The 24,564-nt window shown below is 49.0% G+C and overlaps 1 protein-coding gene across 3 annotated transcripts in view; it reads left to right on the plus strand.

Moving 5' to 3' along the window:
* The window catches only part of IQSEC1 (IQ motif and Sec7 domain ArfGEF 1), a 397,406-nt gene that overhangs the window by 113,309 nt on the left and 259,533 nt on the right, over positions 1-24,564 (plus strand). For all 3 annotated transcript variants that reach the window (XM_054480326.1, XM_054480332.2, XM_054480334.2), the window contains exon 2: positions 10,047-10,076. In XM_054480326.1, the coding sequence (XP_054336301.1) occupies positions 10,047-10,076 (30 nt within the window). The remainder of the gene's footprint in view (positions 1-10,046; positions 10,077-24,564) is intronic.

Below are 24,564 nucleotides of genomic sequence, written 5' to 3' on the forward strand. Positions count from 1 at the left end.
CCAGTCAACACCAGGTCTGGCTTGACTCAGGGGCCAGGAGTTATTTTAACACTGCTTTAAATTTAAAATTTAGTAATTTTAACATAATTACATCACCAGGAGTTATCTTAACACTGCTTTTCCATGTTGGCCTCGCCCTCAGGTAAGTTGCTTCAGGTGGTAGCCCAGGCAGCCCCCAGAGGAGAGAAGGCTTCTCATTCCCAATAATTCTGTTAAGGATTCTGGTGTGGATTTGCTGGATGTGGGTTACGTGTCCATCCTGGAACCAGTTGCTGAAGCAGAAAGCATGAAGTGCACTGATTGGCCAGATGTAGGCTATGTGTGCATTCTCTGACTCTGGTATTAGAGGGAGTTAGCTGAAACCATGCCACATGGACTAGGAGAGCCTGGAGTGGGAGGTCTTCGAAGGACGGAAGATGTGCTATTGGCATAAGAAGAGTAGAGATTGGGCAGGCAAGAAAAGTAGTCACAGATGGCCACTAACCCACCTGTGGCAGCGAAGCATCCTGGGATCCGAAGGGGTGAGCTCACTCTATCCCTGGCAGAAAACCCTGCTCAAAACACGGGAAAACCACTTAGAACGTCAAGAGTTGCAGCCTGGAACTGAGAGCCACATGGAGACGGGGCAGGGGGCAAGCAGAGTGGGAACAAGCTCCGGACCTCCTAGGGCTGCTGGCATGAGAAGCCTGGGGCATGGGCACAGGCACACATGCCAGGGACTGCGTCAGTCTGGAGGCCAACACTTACAGGATGAGCAGGCAGGGAGCATAAGGATGAGGGCCCCCGGGGTATTCTCCTGGGAGCTTGTTAGAAACGCATGTCTCCCATCCACTCCAGGCCTCTCGGATCAGAATCTGAATTGTTACCAGATGATCCCATGATTCCCGGGCACCACCTGTGCGAAAAGCTCGCTTCCTTTCTCTCTTCCTTCACTTGCAGTGGTGGTGGGACTTACGTCAGTTTGGTCTTCAGTTAAGACTTTCTGGAAGGCAGTGTGGCAATGTGTATGAACGAGCTTCAAAACTATCCATGCTCTTTGATTCAGTTTTTCTACCTCTGAGGCTGTTACTTAAGGAAATCATCAGAGGCAGGGACAAAGAAAGTCATGCACAAAGATGTTCATTGCAGTATTATTTAAAATCAGAAACTACTATGTACCCACAAATAGGAAGGGGTGAAGTCAAATGTGACACACAATGCATTGGATATATTGGCTGTTATATTACTGCTATAAATATTGCTTTTGATTTTCACTGACACAAAATATTTTACATATTTATGAGGTACACATGATATTTTGTTGCATGCATAGAATGTGTAATGATCAAGTCAGGGTATTTGGGGTGTCCATCCCCTTGAGTATTTATCATTTCTATCTGTTGAGAACACTTCAAGTCCTCTCTTGTAGCTACTTTGAAATATGCAGTAGATTGTTGCTAACTATAGTCACCCTACTCTGCCATCAAACATCAGAACTTACACCCTCTAACAGGAGGCTGAGGCAGGAGAATCTCTTGAACCCAGGAGGTGGAGGTTGCAGTGAGCTGAGATCAGCCACTGCACTCCAGCCTGGCAACAGAGCAAGACTCCATCTCAAAAAAAAAAAAAAAAAAAAAACAAATAAAAAACTTATACCCTCTATCTAACTGTATGTTTGTCCCATTGACCAGCCTCTCTTTCCCCCACACCCCCCGTCACACCCTTCCTAGCCTCTAGTATCTATCATTCTACTCTCTACCTCCATGAGATCAACGTTTTTTTACCTCCCATATATGAGTGAGGACATGTGCAACTTGTCTTTCTGTGTTTGGCTTATTTCACTTAACATAATGACCTCCTGTTCCATCCATGTTGCTGTGAATGACAGGATTTCATTCTTTTTTTTATGGCCGCATAGTATTCCATTGTGTTCATATACCACATTTTCTTTATCCATTTGTCCTGAAGTGTTTTCTCCTGTGAATGCTTAGGTTGATTCCATAGCTTTGCCGTTGTGAATGGTGCTGCAGTAAACACGGAGTGCAGGTACTGCTCTGATATACTGATTCTTTTCCTGTGGATAAATGCCCAGCAGTGGAATTGATGGGATTGTGTCGTAGTTCTATTTTTAGTTTTTTGAGAAATCTCCAGACTGTTTTCCATTTATACTGTGACTATTTTACATTCCCACTAACAGTGTATGAGTTCCCTTTTCTGCACATCCTTGCCAGGATTTGTTATTTTTTGTCTTTTTGATAATAGCCATTCTATCTGGGGTAAGATGATACCTCAATTTGATTTTGATTTGCAGTTTCCTGATGATTAGTGATGTCGAGGATTTTTTTTTTTTTTGTATACCTGTTGGCTTTTCATCTGTCTTCTTTTGAGGAACGCTCATTTGCCCACTTTTAAATGGGATTATTTGTGTTTTTTTACTGTTGAGTCTTTGAGTTCCTTGTATATGCTGCATATTAGCCCCTTGTCAGATGAGTAGTTTACAAATGTTTTCTCGCATTCTGTAGGTTGTTTCTTCACTCTGTTGATTGTTTCCTTTGCTGTTGGAGAAGCTTTTTCATTTAATATAGGCCCATTTCTCTATTTTTGTTTTTCTTGTCTGTGCTTTTGAGGTCTTAGGTATAAAATCTTTGCCTAGACCTGAAGTGTTGTCCTGAAGTGTTTTCTGTATGTTTTCTTGTAGCGCTACAGTTTTGGGTGTTAGGCTTGAATCTTTAACCCACTGTATTAGTCCGTTTTCACTCTGCTGACAAAGATATACCCAAGACTGGGCAATTTACAAAAGAAAGAGGTTTAAAGGACTTACAGTTACATGTGGCTGGGGAGGTCTGACAATCATGGCGGAAGGCAAGGAGGAACAAGTCACATCTTACATGGGTGGCAACAAAAAGAGAGAGAGCTTGTGCAGAGAAACTCCCCCTTATAAAACCATCAGATCTCATAATACTTATTCACTATCACAAGAACAGCATGGGAAAGACCTGCCCCCATGATTCAGTTACCTCCCACTGGGTCCCTCCCACAACACTTGGGAATTCAAGATGAGATTTGAGTGGGGACACAGCCAAACCATATCATTCTGCCCCTGGCCCCTCCCAAATCTCATGTCCTCACATTTCAAAACCAATCATGCCTTCCCAGCAGTCCCCTGAAGTCTTAACTCATTTCAGCGTTAAGTTGAAAGTCTGCAGGCCAAAGTTTCATCTGAGACAAGGCAAGTCCCTTCCACCTATGAGCCTGTAAAATCAAAAGCAAGTTAATTACTTCCTAGATCCAATGGGGGTATAGGCATTGGGTAAATACAGTCATTCCAAATGGGAGAAATTGACCAAAAGAAAGGGACTACAGGCACTATGCAAATCCAAAATCCAGTGGGGCAGTCAAATCTTAAAGCTCCAAAATGATCTCCTCCTTTGCCTCCATGTCTCACATGCAGGTCATGCTGATGCAAGATGTGGGGTTCCCATGGTCTTGGGCAGCCCTTCCCCTGTGGCTTTGCAGGATACAGCCTCCCTCCCGGCTGCTTTCACTGGCTGGCATTGAGTGTCTGCAGCTTTTCCAGACATGCGGTGCAAGCTGTTGGTGGATCTACTATTCTGGGGTCTGGAGGACGGTGGCCCTCTTCTCACAGCTCCACTTGGTGGTGCCCCAGTAGGTACTCTGTGTGGGGGATCTGACCCCACATTTCCCTTCCACACTGCCTTAGCAGAGGTTCTGCATGAGGGCCCTGTCCCTACAGCAAACTTCTGCCTGGACATCCATGCATTTCCATAGATCCTCTGAAATCTAGGCAGAGGCTCCCAAACCCTAATTCTTGACTTCTGTGTACCCTCAGGCTCAATGCCACATGGAAGCTGCCAAGGCTTGGGGCTTGCACCCTCTGAAGCCACAGACTGAGCTCTACATTGGCTCCTTTCAGCCATGGCTGGAATGGCTGGGAGGCAGAGCACCAAGTCCCTAGGCTGCACACGGCTCGGGGATCCTGGGCTTGGCCCACAAAACCATTTGTTCCTCCTAGGCCTCTGGGCTTGTGATGGGAGGGGCTGCTGTGAAGACCTCTTGACATTCCCTGGAGACATTTTCCCTATTGTCTTGGGGATTAACATTAGGCTCCTCATTACTTATGCAAATTTCTGCAGCCAGCTTGAGTTTCTCCTAAGAAAATGGGTTTTTCTTTTGTATCTCATTGTCAGGCTGCAAATCTCCCAAACTTTTATGCTCTGCTTCCCTTAGAAAACTGAACGCCTTTAACAGCACCCAAGTCACCTCTTGAATGCTTTGCTGCTTAGAAATTTCTTCCACCAGATACCCTAAATCATCTCTCTCAAGTTCAAAGTTCCACAAATCTCTAGAGCAGAGGCAAAATGCTGCCAATCTCCTTACTAAAACATAACAAGAGTCACCTTTGCCCCAGTTCCCAACAAGTTTCTCATCTCCATCTGAGATCACCTCAGCCTGGACTTTGTTGTCCATATTGCTATCAGCATTTTGGGCAATGCCATTCAATAAGTCTCTAGGAAGTTCCAAACTTTCCCACATTTTCCTGTCTTCTTCTGAGCCCTCCATACTGTTCCAACCCCTGTCTGTTACCTGGTTCCAAAGTCGCTTCCACATTTTTGGGTATCTACAGCAGTGCCCCACTCTACTGGTACCAATTTACCGTATTAGTCCATTTTCACACTGCTGATAAAGACATATCTGAGACTGGGAAGAAATAGGTTTAATGGACTTACAGTTCCACATGGCTAGGGAGGCCTCACAATCATGGCAGAAGGCAAGGAGGAGCAAGTCACATCTTACATGGATGGTGTCAGGCAAAGACAGAGCTTGTGCAGGGAAACTCCCCCTTACAAAATCATCAGATCTCATGATACTTATTCAGTATCACAAGAACAGCATGGGAAAGACCTGCCCCCATGATTTAATTACCTGCCAGTGGGTCCCTCCCACAACATGTGGAAATTCAAGATGAGACTTGGGTGGGGACACATCCAAACCATATCACCCACCCTGAGTTAATTTTTGTATATGGTGAGAGATAAATGTTGTTTTCAAAGAATTTTGCAGGAACTCTGTAAGGAATATGGTGATAAATAAGACAGATGCAGCGCCTCCCCTCTTGGAGCTGACGTTCTATTAGGAAAGACAAACAATAAGCAAGTAGACAAATAAGACAATTTCAGATTGTGACATGTTCACAGAAGGATGAATGGGGTAATATGGCAGAGAATCTGGGGGGCCAGGGGAGGGCTATTTAGATAGGAGAAATACCAGGAAGGCCTGTCCTAGGAGGTGGTATTTAAGGTAAAATCTGAATCAGAAGACAGAGCCAGTGAAATCAAAAGCCAGGGACAGGACAGATCTTCCAGGAAGAGGGAACAGCAGTGCCCTAGAGCTGGTGTTGGGGAGCTTGGCTGTGTGAGGGCAGAATGAAAGGGTGTGGCTGCAGCGGAGAGCTGAGGGGAAACTGGAACCCTAAGAAGGTGGAGGAGTGAGCAGGGCCAGACCCAGCAGGCTTTGTGGGCTGTGTGTGGAATTTGAATTTTGTTCCAAGGGCAGAGTGCTGCAGAATGGATGTAGAGGAACCTGACTTGGACTGGGGAGCTGCTGAAGGCCTCATGGATGAGGCCTCTGAAATGTGCTTATGATCCATGTTAAGTGAGGAAGACAGGCATAGACTGATGTAAACTGTCATTTCCACTGTTTAAAAAAATGGACAGGAAACAAAGCCCATAAGCATACATGCAAAAATGTGATAGCAGTTACCTCCAGGTGGTAGGATTAGAGATGATTTTTACTTGTTTTTCTTATGCTTTTCTACATCACGCCATATAGAAAAACAATCATGGTGATTTGAGAACTTGAATTTGGATCAGTCACGGCACTTAGTTGCAGACAACAGAATCTACTCTTTCTGGTTTGAGCTAACGGAGATTTATTTCCTTGTATTTTGACTAAGAGTCCAGGACCCAGCTTGGATATCCCATAGCCAGGAACAACACAACTTGTACCATCACCTAAATCCACCTGACTGTTACCATGGAAACCCCACTACCTGTGAGGCTCAAACCTGGACACTGGAGCCAGTTGCTTTGGGAGAACCAGATGCATCTGTTCCCTTCCAACCAGGAGCTCATTTCTCCACCCTGCTGTGTCACTCATGCCCACCTTCTCAGTCTGGGCAGGCCTCTGTCCAGAGAAGCTGAGAACATTTGCAGAACCAGAGCTGCAAGGGCATCTGGGAAAGGTAGATTTCAGTTTTCCAGAGGTTCAAGTCCTGTGAGCATGGAAGGAGGGGCTGCACACATGGCGAAGGGGCACTCTGCAGGTTCCACCGCAGAAGAGGAACAAGAGCGACAAACACTATCACTTGAGCCTTGGCCATCTAAAGGCCACCTGGAGGAAGGCTTGGTTATCCACTGTGCTCTTGTGAGGACAGCCAGAGGCTCTCCTTGTCCAGGGAGCACTGGCTGTGTGAGCCTCTTGCTTTTGCCCCCCAAGTGCCAACAGGCTGACGTCCACCTGTTAGCACCTCCCCTTCCTTGCCTGGGGGAGCTCCTCAGCCACCCGTGAGGCAGGCTGATGCGTTCAGACTTATCCTCCCCAGAAGCAGCCTTCAGCCACTCCCAGCTGCTTCGGCTCTGGGGTAAGAGAGCTGGAGGCGGCTTCAACTGGTTTCTAGGGCTCCCAGGTAAACTGAGCCTCAGCTTCCCACAGTGGTGAATATAGTGAGGTGCTGGGCAGCTTGATAACAGCCATTGTTAGCCCCCTTCTCTTTCTCTTCTCACCTCCCTAGCCCTTCTCTCTTCTCACTTCCCAAATAAACTCCTAGCTGAATCTTTATCTCCAGGTCTGCCTCAGGGACAGCCCATGCAGAGGCATCGGGGATCATCCTGTTCCTAGATCTCAGCTTCATCTGCAGGAACCAGAAGGCTCCAGGATGCTCCTGACCATCTGCTTCTTTGCCCATGCTGAGTGCCGCCATAATCATGGGCACACACACATGCACATACAGGCATACCCACATACAGTGTACCACACACGTACACACATGCACACATGTATGCACATGCACACACGCACAGGCATCCTCCACCCCGGGGCTGTCCAGCCCCTCTCGCTATTCTCCCCACATAATTGCTCCTTCAGCCATAGGATGGGCGATGTTATGCCAGGGGCTCCAGGGCATCCTCTGCATGTGCCATCCTTGGTGTAAAAGATGACTGCACTGTGTGTTGCTGTTGGAGTGTGGGTTCTGGGCCAGTGCAGTCCTGGCTTCCCACAGCAGACACTTCCTAGAGCCTGCTCAGTGCCAGGCCCCATGCTGGGCTCCAGTGTGTGGGAGGCACCATCTCCTCCAGATGTTCCCTTCCCTGCTGGCCCCCACAGGTCAGCCTCTGAGCCGCCCTTGCAGCAGCCTAACGGCCTGGAGCATGATCACATCCTCAAACCACACCTTGGGTAGGCGATGAGAGAAGCAGCTTTATTCATCAGCCTCTGTGCTGGGAATGTACTTATCTCCTCACCACATTTTAGGGGCCAATTGTTGCTGTCATCCCTAATCTGCAAATGAGGAAACTGGGGCTCATGGAGATTAAGTGACTTCTGAGGCCACCTGGAAGCCAGTAAGGGGTGAAGCTGGGACTGGGACCCAGGAGTCTCTGATGGCTCAGGGTCAGTGCTTGTCCCCTGGCGTCCCAGAATGTGGAGCTCCTGGCGTGACTGCATTGCTATGCCTCAGCCACATAACAAGCACTGGAGACCCTGCAGTGAATGTGACAAAACCCTTACCCTTGTGGCATTTTCGTCCTACTGAGGCAGACAGACCCTAAGAGACATAAATAGAGAGCTTCACATGGTCCTGAGTGAAGGCCACAAGACAGAGATCTGGGATAGAGGCGCAGAGGAGGAGCTGTGTGTTAGCTATCAATTACCATGTAACAAGTGACACCAAAACGTAGGAGCTGAAGACAGCAAATGCTGATGGTCTTGTGTTCTGTCCTGCTGAACCCATAGTTGGAGTCACCCTAAGAGCAGAGGTAGGGGAGTTTCCTGCAGGAGTGCCCCAAACCTTCCTGAGCTGGAGCCAGTTGTCATTCCGAAGAAAGGATCCCTGAACGCCTGGGTGACCAGTCCACAGCATTTATTAGGGAACTTACACACATAGGCCTGTGGTGTCATTGCCATGGACAGCGAGAAAGGAGCTGCCTACTCAGGCATGTCCGTCAGCTGGGCCCGGATGCACCCTATGTTTCTTGGTCAACGCACAGGGGACCGGGACACCCTACCTCTCCCTTTCTGAGGTCAGAAATGCAGGAACAGTGTGACTGGTGGCTCTGCCTCTGGGGCGCTCATGTGATTGCAGTCATGATGTTGCCCGGGGCTGCAGCAGCAAGGGGTGGAAAATCTGCTTCTGGGCTCACACTCATGGTTGGTGGCAGGGGGCTCAGGTCCTCACCACTTGGGCCTCTTCCAGAGGGGCTGCTCACAGAACAGGGCAGCCGGCTTCCCCAGGGTGAGCAACCTAAGATGGCGATGAAGTGAAGAGACACACACACACACACACACACACACACACACACACACACACACACCCCTGCTTACTTTCTCTCACACACACACACACACCACACACACACCACACACACACACACACACACACACACACACACACACACACACACCTGCTTGCTTTCTTTTCTGTCCTGGCTATGATCAAATGGAAAACAAAAAATAAGAACTTTCAAAAGCTGCTCCTGGGATCACCTCTCCCCATCATCAGGCTTCCTGGGAATTCAGTGGAGGGTCTTCAGCCACCAGGGGCTGGTCTGCACCTTGTCCCATGGCCCCCGGGGTCAAGGAGATGCCACAGGTGTCTGTACGCCATTCCCATCTCACATCACCACCTTACCTGCTGCCATGGGGACCATGTGATCCAAGTTGCTGTGCATTGATGCTGAATTAAAATTGCTGGAGAGGGAGACCAAGGTCCTTCTAGAACAAGGGGTTTGCACTCAGGCACCTGGAACACACATTGCTGGGGACTACCTGCCTTCTGTCTCATTTGCTACTGGTGAGCGCGACCAGGCTGGGCAGCACCAAGGGAGGCCAGGTCTGAATCTGTGGGCAAGTTTGGTTCAGTGGGAAAGGCATCCCCTGGGGCTTTCTATGCTGAAGGGTCGTGCAGCATGTGCTCTGACTTCCATTCTGGGATGTTACTGAAAAGGCAATGAACAAAAAGACAAATCTCTGACTTTGGGTTAAGTATGTTTTTATTTCTCTAGCTCTCTGGCAATAAAATCCAATTTGGGACATCCAGGGATTAGATTCCTGAATGTGTTTGCTCAAAGCTGTTTGCTCCTTAGGACCCAGGAAGCCCAAGCGAGGCCTTAGCCATCAGCTGCGTGGGGTTTAATCCCAAAGTCCCTTTTCCTTTGGTGTACAGAGCAGGAAGGCATTACTGTCAATACCATGTAGTCACAGTCTTCGTGGAAGTTCAAGTGCGCAATACAATCTGATTGTCCAATTTCTTGACATTCAAGCTTGTCTCCTTTGTAATGTTGTTGTAATTGATTCCTGAGTACTTGAAAATAGAGCTGGTTCTGGGGAAATAACACTGGAAATACCAAGTAGGGGATGCAGCGAGGCCAGACGCACCGCTCTCACTTATTCATTCATTCACTCATTCATTCATTTAGTTGCTGCCCAGGTCAGAGTTCTGGAACCATAGACCCCTCCTCTGGCTTTGCTCTCAACTCCTGGGGTGTATTCAAATCCTGGGAAAACAATTGCAGTCAAGGTGTTGGAAACTGGAAGAGGGTGGGAAAGGAACCCTAAGTCTTGTAAGAAGAGTGGAGTTTCTGAATACAGTTTCAGGTCAAAGGAACAGCAGCAAGAGACCCTGGAGGATTGGGCCTGGGGATGTCTGCTGAGGCTGGGGAGGGGACGCTGGGAGCAGCTAGGGGCCTCAGGGTCCCCACATCTAGTGTCGTTGTGCAGGTCTCCCGGAGCAAAGGGTTCTGGGCTCTAAGCATGTGCTCTTCTCGTTGCAGGTCTGAAGGAGAAAGCTCGCGGAGCGTCAGGTATGTGCTTCATCCACCTCTGTCCGTGTGTCTGAATCCTGGCGGTGAGCAGCGTTGATGAAACCATGTGCTTTGATTTCTCCCTGCGGGTCCCCCAGGTCAGACCTCTCCTCCCCTGGCTGCCCCCTTCGGCCCTGGCGTGTGCCCCAAGGTCCTGGCCATGATCTGCAGGAGCATGTCTCTTGGCTCTGCATCCTGGAGCAAAAGCCCTTCCCAGCTTCCCTGTGTTTAGAGTGACCTCTGCAGAGATCACCTAGGTTGGTGGTTGTTCCTCCCTTTCTGGGGCTGGTGATGGCCCAGTGTGCCAGGGCTGTGACCTGTCTAGGACCAGAAACTTCTATACCTGACACCCCTGGGGCTGGGCTGGGCGGGATCAGGGCAAGACTAAGACACTTGGTGGTGGGCCTGGCTCTAACCAGCCTCTAACAATGCAGGGGTGTCTCCACAGCAGGTGTAGTGCCCCTGCCCATCCTCGCCCCACCAACCGAGGGTAGATGGGGGTGGACATGGAGTGGACTTTCTGCCAGAGGCTCTGACTGAACCTAGAAGAGGGTCTGGTCTGAGACAGTACTTGGGGTGTCAGTGCCCCAGCCAAGGGGCCTGGGGTCCGGCAGTTCTCAAGGCATGAGCTGGGGGACCAAGAAGGCCATGGGCATGGGAGATGGGGGTCAGCATGATGAGGCTGGGGATGGGAAGGAGAGGCCAGGAGGCAGTTAAGAGCCCATGGACCCCCAGTCCCCTTTGGCAGCAGATGGACTTCCAGGTCTTAGGGTGGTGGCCTGGGGTGGCAGGTTTGTATTGTGATGGTACAGGCTGGGGAGATGAGATGTCCTGAGCTTGGCCCTGGGGTTGCCAGCTGGAGTGGGGTCCTCCAGGTGCCTGCAGAACAAGAGACAGATAGGGAGGAGGCTGCATCCCAGGGAGCCTCTTAGGAGGCAGCACAGGGGGTGCTGAATCTTATACTTGGGGCAGTCGGCTATGTGCTTGGAACAGGGGACACGGGCAGGGGGTTGGGCTCCAGGGAACCAGAATCCAGGGGGTGAGAGGCAGGGTCTCGCAGGAAGCAAGACGCATGCTCAGAAGGGGAACTGAAGAGAGAGAGGGTCCCAGAAGGACAGTGTGCAGGGGTGAAGCCCAAGTGAGGGGACTAGCTGGGGATGGTGCACTTGGGCTGGCAAGAGTGGGAGCTAAAGGGGATAAGGGGGGGATGCCTGGGGGGATGGGTGGACAAAGGCTAGGGTCTGGGGATCCGAGGGAGGGGGCGGCAGGCCCCTTGCAGCCTGAGGTGTGCACCGCCGCACGGCCCCACCTTGGAACACAGCGTGGCCCTGAGGAGGAGGAGGGGAGACTGCCCTGGTGCATGATGGAGAAAGCTCTGGAATGTACCATTAAGTGAGCAAAGCAGGGTGCGAGAGTACACATCTCACACTACTTTGGGGTAAGAAAGGGCAGATGTAAGTACGTATATTCTTATTTAATTTGTCAGCAAAAAGAAGCAGGAAGGAAACAGATGGCTCTTAAAATGGTCCCTTCAGAGGGAGGGCAAGGGGCAGGGCCTCCAGTGCCTGTACGCTTCCTCAGGGCAGACCTAGGAATATTCCTGAGGGTTCTGAACCCTGTCAATGTAATACTTGTTCAAACAATTAATTCAAAACAACAGGATAGGGAGAGGGTGGGTTGCCAATCCCTGGGGCTGGCCCTAAGGTGGAAGGGTATTCCCACATGGACTTGGAGGGGCTACAGGCTCAGGAAGGAGATGGCCTCGCAGCCTCTCAGGCCCTCTCCGGCCGGCCTCTCTGGGTCCCTTTGGGATCTAAGCTTCCCCCCATCCCTCCCGAGGTGCCGTTCTCCCTCTGTCTTCCAAGAAGGCAGCTGCTTACCTGAAACCCTCATTCTGTGAAAGTTCATGGTGGGCAGCGGGTCCCTTACGGGGGCGTCCTGAGAGCAGACTGCTCTCACTGGTGACCTGAGCGGGGGCCAGTGAACTTGTAGAGTGAGTGAACCCTCGTGGTGGGGATCTGTTCTGCCCCAGCCCCGCCCGGCCCAGCGCTCACTCCAGCGGATCATTAGGAAAGCATTTGCCAGGCAGGCGCTGTGGAACCCAGCCCTGGAGGAGGAGGATGGGAACGACATTTCGGTGGGGGAACAGCATGTGCAGGGACCCCAGGAGTGAGCATGACTGGCTGCCTGGGGAGAATGAGGAATGGCCTCTGCATTGCAGGGGGACTGGCACACAGAGCCGAGCATATGTTCCAGCTCTGAGCCACACGGCTCCCAGCAGGGTGCACAGACAGGAGAAGCCGGGCAAGGGAGAGCGCGGATGGAAGTTCCAGCAGGGAAGGTTGTGTTTAGTTCTTCCAGGGCTGAAGAATCCAGCCCCAAAACGCCCTGCCGTGTGGACATCGCAGTAGACAGTGTTGCTGAGGCTAAGATGCTGGGGTCAGATGTGACTCGCCATGGCTTTACCTGCCCTGGCCCGTTGTCCCCATCATGCACAGGCATTGTGTTTCTTCCTCATGCAGCTGACGACTTGGCTGCCAGGCCTGTGTCATGGGTCACACCCTTCCCCCAGGAGCTGGGCCTCCCTTTTCTTAGGACCAGAGGTTCCAGATCATTCAGATCTACCCCGCCCCTACCCTCTGGACAGAGAGTCACCAGATCTGGGCTTCCAGAGCAGTGTCCATGCGAGGTCTGCGTCGCCAAACCCGGGATCCTGACTGCGGTTCTCTCTGAGCACTTCTACCCTCTCCAGACCTGCTAGAGGGGAGGTTGGAAAACTAAAGTGTGATCACGGCCCTCCCCCACTTCTCCTCCAGGACTCCCCCTGGCCTGACACACTGTAGCAGTGTTCCTGGTGGTCCCTGGACGCCACACCCCTACCAGCGCAGCTGAGCTTCCACAGCCTTCCCATGTGCACCTCCAGCTCCCACCAAATAATGCCACTCGCCTTTCTAAATGCGGCCCATGATTCCTGCGTGCCTGCCCCCTGCTGTCTGTGACTCAGGATGTTTCCTCTGTTCAGAAAATGCTCCACTCCACACCCCGAAGATCCCTTCCTTTCGCAGAGCCCCCATGGCAGCTGCCTTTCTAGAGCTTTCAGGGGAGCTGGGGCTGACAGGGTGGCCTCCTGGTTGTCTCTGTGGCTTTTTATGCTTCACTTTTGATATCCCAGTCCCTTCTGCTTGGTGGCCGAATGACTTAAGCATTTGTCTTTCCTCTCAGGCAGAGGAAGGCCCCCAGGACAGGGATGAGGCCCCTGAGTTGTGGCTAGATGGTGCCAGCACCTGTGGGGCACAGAAGAGTCACCCAGGGGGTGTCTGTGCAGTGGATTCATCTTGGCCTTGCTGGGAGCCCTGGGCAGGATGCCTTGCACAGAACAGGCACATGTTCATGTGTTTGATTGGACTCAGGACTCATAAATATTTTCAGGCCATAAACCAGAAGGAAGAGGAAAAATGGACCACCCCCATGCTCAGTGGAGACCACCCCCCCCAACACCCTCCCCTCACCAAACACTCACTAAAATTAGTGGTCAGAGATTCTGCACTTGAGAAATCAGTGAAGTCGTGTATGGATTTTATTTGCCTAAGGAAGGTATGACTGACCTTGAGAGCTCATGGCTTGTGCTAAATATTAAGGACACACAGGGGCAGGGCTTGGGGGCTCACACTTGTAATCCCAGCACTTTGGGAGGCCAAGGCAGGAAGATCATTTGAGGCCAGGAGTCCAAGACTAGCCTGGGCAACATAGCCGGACCCCGTCTCTACCAAAAATAAATTTAAAAAATTAAGGATAGCCCTGAGAGACACCTCCTCCCCATCAGCTGTCGCCCTGCCCCAAGGTCCCTGCTTGGTGAGATTCTTGTTCTTTAGACTCAAATGATCGGAGTTGCCACCTTTCTGGTTTGCTTTTCTTAGCCTCCGGAGCAGCAGGGAAGTGCTTTTGCATGGAGAAGCCTGTTTGTGAATTCACGCTCACTACTTTTCCCTGAGGCAAAACATTTGCAAGATCAGATATATTCATTTTCCACAAATGAAATGACTCATTTTTTGACCATTTTGCAAATGTAGGACTTTGCTCATTGTTCCCTGGGAGGATGTGTCTGCTTTTGACTCCATCAAGAGGAAGGCTCTGGAGGCCCTCAAATGTGAATCTTCTAATGATTTATTTATGGAAGAGGGACCATAGGAAGAGAAGAGGTTTGTGGAGTTTGGAGTCTGCAAAAATGAATGACCGGGTGGAGGGTCTAGAGAGAATGTGGATACTGGTTTGAAAGTGCCAGGGCTTTCTGCAGGGTGCAAGCATTATCTTTTTTCCCCCGGCACTCCGTCAAATCCTTGAAATTAACTCAACTAGATTCAGTCATACGAATAAGTTCCATTCAATGAGTTCTCACTATGGGTGGGGGCCTCACCTCATCTGCACAACCAGCCGCACCCTTTTAAGAGAGTTATTATTGGCCCTTATTTTTTCAGCTCTGGGAAATTGAGGCTGAGAAGTACAAAACAGCTTGCCTAGGATGACATGGATTTCGAGTGCAAAGGTGGGATGCCGTGCACCAAAGCCTTTGCAAGTCAGTGTCGCCTGTGGTGCTTGTTGAAAATAGATTTCCAGGCCCCATCCCTTTCATGCCTCACTCAGTAGGTCTGGGCAGGGTCTGGGAATCTGCATTTTTTTGAGATGGGGTCTTGTTCTTGTTGTCCAGGCTGGAGTGCAGCGATGTGATCTCGGCTCGCTTCACCTCCCGGGTTCAAGCGATTCTCCTGCTTCAGCCTCCAGAGAAGCTGGGATTACAGGCACCTGCCACCAGGCCCAGCTAATTTTTACATTTTTAGTAGAAACAGAGTTTCACCATGTTGGCCAGGCTGGTCTCAAACTCCTGACCTCAAGTAATCTGCTTGCTTCAACCTCCCAAAGTGTTGGGATTACAGGCGTGAGTCACTGCGCCCAGCCTGAATCTGCATTTTAAATAAGTGCCCACATGATCTTAACAGGCTGCCTGAACATATGGTCTCTCCAAGGAAACAGAATTTCTCCAAGTATGCCAGTGTCCAGTGGCAGACACGTACCCTTCATAAGCGTGAGCTGACTGAAGTGCAGAAATTTTGCTTCTAACACTTAGAATAATTTTTTTCTTTTTTGAGACCGAGTCCCACTCTGTCACCCAGGCTGGAATGCAGTGGTGTGATCTCAGCTCACTGCAACCTCCGCCTCCTGGGTTCCAGCAATTCTCGTGCCTCAGCCTCCTGAGTGGCTGGGACTACAGGCGCACACCACCACGTTTGGCTAATTTTTGTATTTTTAGTAGAGACGGGGTTTTGTCATGTTGCCCAGTCTGAACTTGAACTCCTGGGCTCAAGTGATCTGCCTGTCTCGGACTCCCAAAGTGCTGGGATTACTGCGCCCAGCCCTGACCTTAGCAGCATATTGCATGAGGTGGTCCCATGTAGGTCGCCTCCCGGTCAGGACTCTGAACATTGACTGGCATTTTCCAAAGGCAACAGCCAGGCTCAGGGGTGGGACAATGAGGAGAGCCCGAGGACTGTTTTGTTTGGGGATGGTGGGGGAGCTTCTGGAGACGGTGGGCCTGGTTATCAGCATTGACTCAGCTGGAACCAAGATGTGTGAGTAAACGTAATTAGTCCAGACAAATCCAGTTTTCTGTCTCTATACCAAGGCAAAACAGCCTTTGTAATTAACTGGGCCTTTTTCCCCAAACCCAAAATGAGAACGCACAGTTTATTTTGTTCACAAGGAGGTATGAAAACTGCTGAACGTGGCAGACAAAGCTGGGAGTGTTTGCTGTGCCAGGTAAACAGAGCTAAACTCTTTCTCTCCAGGAAGGAATGGGAGCAGGCTCCAAATGTGAGAGACAGGCTGGGGCTGGGCTGGGGCCCTCTGCTACTGTCCAGCCATGTTTTGGAGGTGCTGGACTGAGGGCTGAGCCAGCGGCCTGTGGAGGCAAGTGGACATTTCTTAGCACTGTGGAATCAAAAGAGTACAGGCACTGGGGGCAGATAATCTTGAATTCAAATCCTTTCTCTTTGTCTTACCCTCTGTGTCACCATGCAACAGCCACTGAGCTCTCCAAGCCTCAGATTTCATGCTCATTCAACAGTCTTTATTGAGCACCTACTGTGTCTTTGTGCTAACTACTAAGGGTGTGAAGACCAATGAGATACAGTAATTTCTGCCCCATGGTGAAATCGGAGCAAAGACTTTAGCCTCAAGGCCATGGACCAATTAAATGAGGCATAGATGGAACAGCAGATGCCATGTCATAGCATTCAGTTAACATCCATTTCCTTTCTTCTCCCTCTGCCACAGTCTGTGGAGACGCGGCTGCTCAGAAGCCTGAGGCAGGGTCTGAGGCAAGCCCATGTTTACATGAGCAGGAGGTGGTAGCCGCTGCTTGGAGAGTGTGCCCTTTTGGCTGTCCTCCTTCCTTCCTTTGCTCCCCTGGGTTTATGATTGAGATTTCTGGGGCATTCTTGACTTTGGTGGACTTTACTTTTCCATCTCCTTGACTCTCTGTGCTGTATCCTGAGCAATTTCCTCAGGATGGTCTTCTAGTTCACTAGTGCTTTCTTCAGCTGTGTTCATTCTGCTGTGTGGCCCATGAATTGTGGGTCCCTGAGACCCTTGAATGGCCTCTGGATACCCTCAGCCTGCTTCCGGAGGCACTACTGGTCCTTTCTTTACATGGGAAGTAGAAAAATCTTATAGGAGCCACATTGAAGTCACTGGGCAAAAACCTATCTGACTGGGTGTATTTTGCATTTTGATTTGTTTTCTGTGAACTTGTGTAGAGAAGTAATAATTGACTGTTTAGAAGATGGGGCAGAGATATTGGTGTGGGGGCAAGGGAGTCTACTAATGGGGAATTAGACTACATCCCAAAATACATTTAGTAAGCCTTGTCTAAACATCTGCTTCGATTGCAACCAAATCTTAAAGGTACTTAGAAGGTGGTGACACAATGTGTATGTGTGCATCTGACCCAGATCCAGTGTTTGGGAGAAAGAGGACTTTGAAACCAGGGTCTAAGCTGAATGACCTTGGTCAAATGACTCAAATTCCCTGAGCCTCAGTGTCCTTATCTCAAATGGAAATGAACACATCAAGAGTTTTCTTGATCTTGTCCACATCTGACTCTCCATTCTCTCCTCCATCACTGTGGTCATCACACTCTGGCCTTCTGGTACCTCCATTCTTCCAAGTTCATTAGTGCCCTAGGGCCTTTGCCTGTGCTGTTCTGTCAGCCTAGAACATGCTCCCCCAGGTCTCACCCAAGGTGGGTTCCCCTCAGTCCAATCCCCCTTCAGATGTCAGCTCTTCTTCCCTTATCATCCCACCTGAAGTAACCTAGCCAATCTCTGCACATCAGCCTGTTTACTTCTGTCCCTTATCTGCCTGTCCCCACTGGAATGTCAGCAGGAACTTTGTCTTATGCAGTGCTGTGCCTCAGTGCTCGGCCATGTGCCCTGGCACAGCATGCTATTTTGGTCTCTGTACTTGCCACTTCCCACATCTAAGGGGAGCACCTCTGGAAGGAGGCCAGAGCTAAATGTGCTAAGCTTGCCTATCCACATGCCTGGATGCTCCTGCTTCTGTCCTTCCATCATGCACTTCATTCTCTTTCCTAATTGCCTATCTAGGACTTCCAATACTATGTTGAGCCCAAATGACAAAAATGACATCCTTGTCTTGTTCCTGATCTTAGCTAAAAAGCTTTCAGGCTTTCACTGCTGAGTATGATGTTAGCTGTGGATTTTTTGTGTATGGCCTTTCTTATGTTGAGATAGTTTCTTTCCATTCCTATGTTTAGTGTTTTTATTTTATGTATTTTATTTTTAATTTTTATGTTTTTGGGACAGAGTCTCGCTCTGTCGCCCAGGCTAGAGTGCAGTGGTGCAGTCTCAGCTCACTGCAACCTCTGCCTCCCAGGTTCAAGCAATTCTCCTGCCTCAGCCTCCTGAGTAGCTGGGATTACAGGTGTGCACCACCACGCCCAGCTATTTTTTTTTTTTTTTTTTTTTTTTAGTAGAGACGGAGTTTCTACATGGTGGGCAGGCTGGTCTTGAACTCCTGACCTCAGGTAATCCACCCGCGTCAGCCTCCCAAAGTGCTGGAATTACAGGCATGAGCCACCACATGGCCTTGTTTAGTGTTTTTATTATGAAAAGGTGTTGAATTTTGTCAAGTATGTTTTCTGCACCAATTAAGATGGCCATGTGTTTTTTTTCCCCTTAATTCTGGTATGCATTACACTGAACAGTTTTTGGATGTTGAGCCATCCTTGCATTCCAGGAATAAATTCCACTTAGTCATGCTGCAGAATTATTTTATCGGGCTACTGAATTTTGTTGCTGATATTTGCTGAGGATTTTTGCATCAATATTCATAAGATGTATTAGTGTGTGGTTTTCTTGTAATGTCTTTGTTTAGCTCTGGTACAAGACAATGCTGGCCTCACAGAATGATGTAGGAAGCACTCCCTACTTGAAGTTTTTGGAAGAGTTGGAGAAGGCTTGGTGTGATTTCTTCTGGAAATGTTTGGTAGAATTCATCAGTTGAAGCCATCAGGTCCAGGGCTTTTCATTGTCAGGAGGTGTTTGATTACTAATTCTGTCTCCTTATTAGTTATGAGTCTATTCAGATTTTTTATTTCTTTGTAATTCAGTCTCAGTAGGTTTGGTGTTTCTAGGAATTTGAATCATCTAGGTTATATGATTTCTTGTACAATTACTTACAGGACTCTCATATAATCCTTATGTTTCTACAAAATCAGTAATAAAATTCTAACTTTCACTTCTGATTTTAGTTGAGTCTTTTTATTCTTGGTCAATCTAAGTGGTGAGTCGTCAATTTTGTCAGTCTTCTGGGAGAACCAACTTTTGTTTGGATTTGTTTATTATTTGTTTATTATTGTTATTATTTGTTTACTGTTATTATTTATTGATATTATTAGTTTATCTCTGCTATAATCTTTATTATTTTCTTTTGCTGCCAGCATTGGGTTTACTTTGTTTGTTACTAGTTCCTTAGGTTGTAAAGTTATTTTGTTGATTTAAGATCTTTTTCTTTAATGTATCAAGCTATAAATTTCCTCCTTAGTACTATTTTCGCTGTGTTCCATAAGCTTTGCTATGTTGTGTTTTTTTTCTTCTCCTCTAAGTACTTTATAATTGTCCTTGTGATTTCTCTTTTGACCTATTGGTCTTTAAGAGGGTGTTGTTTAACTTATATAACTTTGTGAATTTTTAGGTTTCGCCTCTATTGTTGATTTCTTACTTCACCCCACTGTGGTCCCAGAAGTTACTTTGTAGGCTATCTATTTTCTAAAATTGCTTGAGACTTAAATTGTGGCTTACCCTGTGGTCAATCCTGGGGAAAGTCCACATCCACTAGAGGACTCTGCGTTCTGTTGAGTGGAGTGTCCTGTTAGATCTAGTTGGTGTCTTGAGTTGCTCAAGTACTCAATTCTGCTTCCTTACTTATTTCCGGTCTGGTTGTTCTATTGTTATGGAGAATAGGGTATTGAAGCACCACCTATTAATGAGTAACTGTCTAACGAATAACGGATGACTTCCTTCAGTTGTGTCAGTTTTTGCTTCATATATATATATATGTTTGCTTCATATATATATGTTTGCTTCATATATATATATGTTTGCTTCATATATATATGTTTGCTTCATATATATATATGTTTGCTTCATATATATGTTTGCTTCATATATATATGTTTGCTTCATATATATATATATGTTTGCTTCATATATATATATATGTTTGCTTCATATATATATATATATATATATGTTTGCTTCATATATATATATATATGTTTGCTTCATATATATATAAGTTCCAGCTTCCTGGTGTTTCTGTGTCAGGCAGTGAATCTGTGGGTGCAGACGCCCATTAGCACCCATCAGGGAGCTTCCTCCTGGATTCCTAAGGAGCCTGAGGAAGATCCAGAAGGCCCTGTCCTCGTGCATGGCTGGCAGCTCGGGGTGCACAGCCTTGAACATGCGGTGACCCTGCCCACTACTGATGGTGTCCGGGGATGGTCCTAGAGTTCCACCAGTCAGATAAGATTCTTCTTCCCCCCACAAGAGAGCAGGACCAGGAAGCAAGAAGTGGGCTGGGGACAGGGTGGGAGTGTTGTGGGGCCCCTTGGCTCCCCCATGTGGATTTTCTATATGCATAACAGGCCAATGTGTGGCCACCCAGTGCTGCTGTCCTTAAAATCCGTCCTCGACTCTCATCCCGTTGGCTTTGGGGCCCTCGGTGCCCTGCCTCCTGATGACCTTTCCACCCACTCCAGCCTTCCCCTCCCACTACACACGTTGAAGCGTCCAGTTTGCCACAGGCATGATCACACCTCCGTCTCTTTGCGCTTGTGGTTTCCTCTCTGGGAAGCCTGAATACCAGCCACCCAGCCAAGCTCCACTGGGCTCCTGGAGATGGCTCAGACACAGATCCCACTGTAAAGACCTCACTGCCCAGCTGGGAAGGTGAGACAAGGACAGAAACCATCTACAATCCAGAGCCACCTGTTCATAGCTACAAAGGAAAGACACGCACAGCACCGTGCACACCCACCTGCTGCAGGAGGGGTGGGGACAGCTTCTGAAGGGGGTGGGTCTGGCAGGGCTTCATTGTCTGTGTGTGACCACAGGAATTGGCCAGGAGGCATCTCAGGTCAAAGAAAGCCAGAGTGGCAGGAACACATAGGACAGAGGTAGGCTGGGGACTGGGGCTGGGATCAGCCCCCTTGGCGGCAGGGCAGCCCTCTATGAGTGCACTTTGCTCTGGGTCTCCAAACTGAACTATCCCCAGCTCAGCCCTGATGGCTGAACTTCTGCTAATGAGACCTCTCCTCTTTCAGGAGCTTCAGGCCTGGCCGGCTGGGCCAGGGGCTGTCTCTTACACCCCTCACCAGTCCAAGCCCAGTTCCACAGGACGGGCTCGGGGTTTTGTTCTAAAGGGCAGGGGATTTGCTGGAGCAGTCCTTCAGGGAGTGCCTGCTTCAACTTCCATTGGACCAGACTCCTCTGGCTGCTGGGCACAGGGGCTCTGGGCTGAGAGAGGAAGCCAGGAGCCCTGAGGAGGACACGGGGGTCAGCCCTGAGAGAGGAGCCCTAGCCTGGCCTGGACACTGGAGGGGAGAGGAGAGGGAGGGGAGGGGGAGAGGGAGGGGAGAGGGAGTGAAAGGAGTAGATAGGGGAGCGGAAAGAAAAGGCAGGGAGGCAGGGAGGGAGGACAGGGATAGGGAGGAGAGGGGCAGCCCAGAGGTATTCACTGGAAGGTGCCCCTACAGGACTTGCTTAGGGAGTGGCTGTCTCCTGAGAGAGAAAGAAAAGAACCAAGAACACTTTTTTTGTTTGTTTGTTTGTTTTTGTTTTGTTTTGTTTTGTTTTGTTCTGTTCTGAGATGGAGTCTTGCTCTATCACCCAGGCTGGAGTGCAATGGCGTGATCTCAGCTCACTGCAACCTCTGCCTCCCAGGTTCAAGCGATTCTCCTGCCTCAGCCTCCCAAGTAGCTGAGATTACAGGTGCCAGCCACCACACCCGGCTAATTTTTGTGTTTTTAATAGAGGTGGGGTTTCACCATGTTGGCCAGGCTGGTCTCAAACTCCGGACCTCAGGTGATCCACCCGTCTCAGCCTCCCAAAGTGCTGGGATTATAGGCGTGAGCCACCACGCCCAGCTGGAACCAAGAACAAATTTGGATTTTTGACTTGAAGAACTGGGAAGGACAGCAGCACTTTTTGCTGAGATAGAGCAGATGAGGAAGAGAGACTTGAGGGGAAAAAACAAGTGCCCTTTGAGACTCATGAAGTTTCATGTCTCAGAGAGCTCCATGGTTTCTACAGCTATTATTTGAAAATAGTGTATTAATATTTCTGAACATTCATTTAAAGCAATATGATATTTATTCTTTACTGTTTTCCCATTGATAGATCATTAAAGTTGCTTTCAATTTCAGTAATGCTGCAGTGAACATTTGGCATGTAAATCCTTGTCAGCCTCCCTGATTATTTTCTTCATTATGTTCCCAGAAGTAGAATTACTAGGTCAAAGGCTAAAAAGATTTCACAGTTTCTTAATCCATATTGCCACATACATTTTCCAAGAGAAGCATCTAAGATGCAGCCTCCCTGCATCCTCTCCACTCTGACTATTGCAATTGTTCTGATCCTTGCTAATTAGATATTTGGGAAATATTATTTTACTTTCAAATCTGATGCAGTGTCCGTGGAGAGTCTGACTTATGAGAAATAGAAGAGAACTCTCTCTCTTTTTGTTTTCGTTGTTGTTGTTTTGTTTTGTTTTTTTGAGATGGAGTCTGGCTTCTGTCGCCCAGCCTGGAGTACAGTGACTCGATCTTGGGTCGCTGCAACCTCCGCTTTCTGGGTTCAAGTGATTCTCCTGCCTCAGCCTCCCAAGTAGCTGGGATTACAGGTACCTGCCACCATACCCAGCTAATTTTTCTATTTTTAGTAGAGACAGGGTTTCACCATGTTGGTCAGGCTGGTCTTGAACTCCTGACCTCAGGTGATCCTCCCGCCTCGGCCTCCTAAAGTGCTGGGATTACAGGCATGAGCCACTGTGTCTGGCTGAAGAGAACTCTTTCTAATGATGTAGACATGATGGTACTTCCTCCCTCCAACCTGACCTTGTGGGTAGAATTCAGGTATTCAGGCCACCGAGCCTGCCCCTGTTTTGACCCTTGTCCTTTGGTGTGGGGCCTCCCCTGACCCCATTGTGCTCCCATTCTGAAGTTTGCTACTGTTCCCCTACTTCCCTGACCTGTCACCTTTGCATGCCAGAGAGACTGAAGGCTAGGAATGGACATCCACCAACCATTTGCCAGCAAATCTAATAAACAGCCCCTGTTGGGCCATGATTTTCCGCTGGTCCCTGAATGATGAATCACTCAGGGACCAGCACACACAGTGCAATCTGTCTGACTGACACTCTGCTACAACATGCACTGGGGTTGGGAGTGGTTGGGGGCAGAAGGGGCTGTGACAGGGGCTCCCGATGGCATCGTCCACCTCTTTCTTAGAGAAACCCAATACCTGATGTTAGGTGGGCATGTGGCTGCTGAGACACAGAATTTCCCAGCCTCCTTTGCAATGAGGTTGCTGGTACAACCAAGCTGTCCCTCCAGCGTGGGAAGGGAAGTGATTTGTGTCGACTTCTGAGATGTTTCCTCACAGAGACCCTTCTTTCTGACCCTGTGCCTGTCCTGCTGCTGAGGACTTCAGCTCTGAGGCTGCAGCTCCATCCTGGCCCAGGAGGATGAGGGCAGCCCCCCTGGGATGACAGGGCCATGAGGGAGAGGAGCTCCCTGGCACTGCCCCACCAGGCCAGCCCTGGACCATGTGCTTTCACACTGAAATGCCAGAGACACAAACTTCTATTTACCACTCTCAGGTGGGGCTCTTTGTCTCAGCAGCTGAGCCCTGTCTTACGCAGTACAGCAGTCTTGGAGGGCACTTTCCCACGTACTTGCCTGGGCAAGGCTGCTCTAGGGACCACAACTGTGTGATTTTCAGCCCTCCCCCTGTGGGTGAAAGCCACACTCAGCTCCCACCCACTGTCCTCTCCAGGTGCTTGTGAAGAGATCGAATGCGTGAAGGTGGAGACTCCCACTAAAAACATCAGGAGCCAGTATCTTCCAGGGCACCCCTTGTTCCTCCTCCCGAACTCCTGCTTCCCCGACTCTTCCCCATGCAGGCCCTTGTTTGGCAATGTGGTGTGCCGTCACCTTCCTGGCTTGGGTCTGCAGATTCTAATAAATAACTTGGGAACAGGCCACCTCATGCATGGTCCAACCTGCTTATTGCTAGAAAGATGGGTTTGGAACTGACAAGTTCCCTGCTAAGCTGACAAGTTTAAAAGCTTAATTTGAAAAACCAACCACATTCCCTTTGCAGAATGAAGGCAAAGATGAGGACGTGGTCAAGCCTCGGCCTGAACTCTCACTGTGAGGAGACAGATTTAGGACTTCCCAGGTGTCTGACCTTGTCCGTATAATTTCTTAGATGCCTTCCAGCCTATGCAGCCTGCAGTTTTGGGGAAAAGGAACTCTAATTTGTATTAAAATATTAAACTTCTTGACCCTGTTTGGAAAAAGTGCATAGTCCATTTGTTCCTCATTTTTCATTCGTACGTGTCTTTAAAGTGTCTCATCATTCAGGGCTGGTCTAGATGTTGTATATTAAGAGAAAATTTGAGGTGTAATAGGGCACTGCAGGTCGGATTCTTCTCCTTCCTCCTGCTCTCCCTCTAGAACCAGGGTCTGGCAGGACTGTTCCCGGGAGCCTAGGGACTGTTTGTCACCCTTGCCTCACTGAGACCATCAATAGCCTGGATGATTTTTACTTTCAGTTTTCATTTTCTATAAACTTTGAAGACAGGTCATGACTGTACCCCTCAGTGATGAGAACCTGTATCATGCAGAGGGCAG

This window comes from Pongo pygmaeus, chromosome 2 (assembly GCF_028885625.2).
Source record: "Pongo pygmaeus isolate AG05252 chromosome 2, NHGRI_mPonPyg2-v2.0_pri, whole genome shotgun sequence".
Lineage (NCBI taxonomy): Eukaryota > Metazoa > Chordata > Mammalia > Primates > Hominidae > Pongo > Pongo pygmaeus.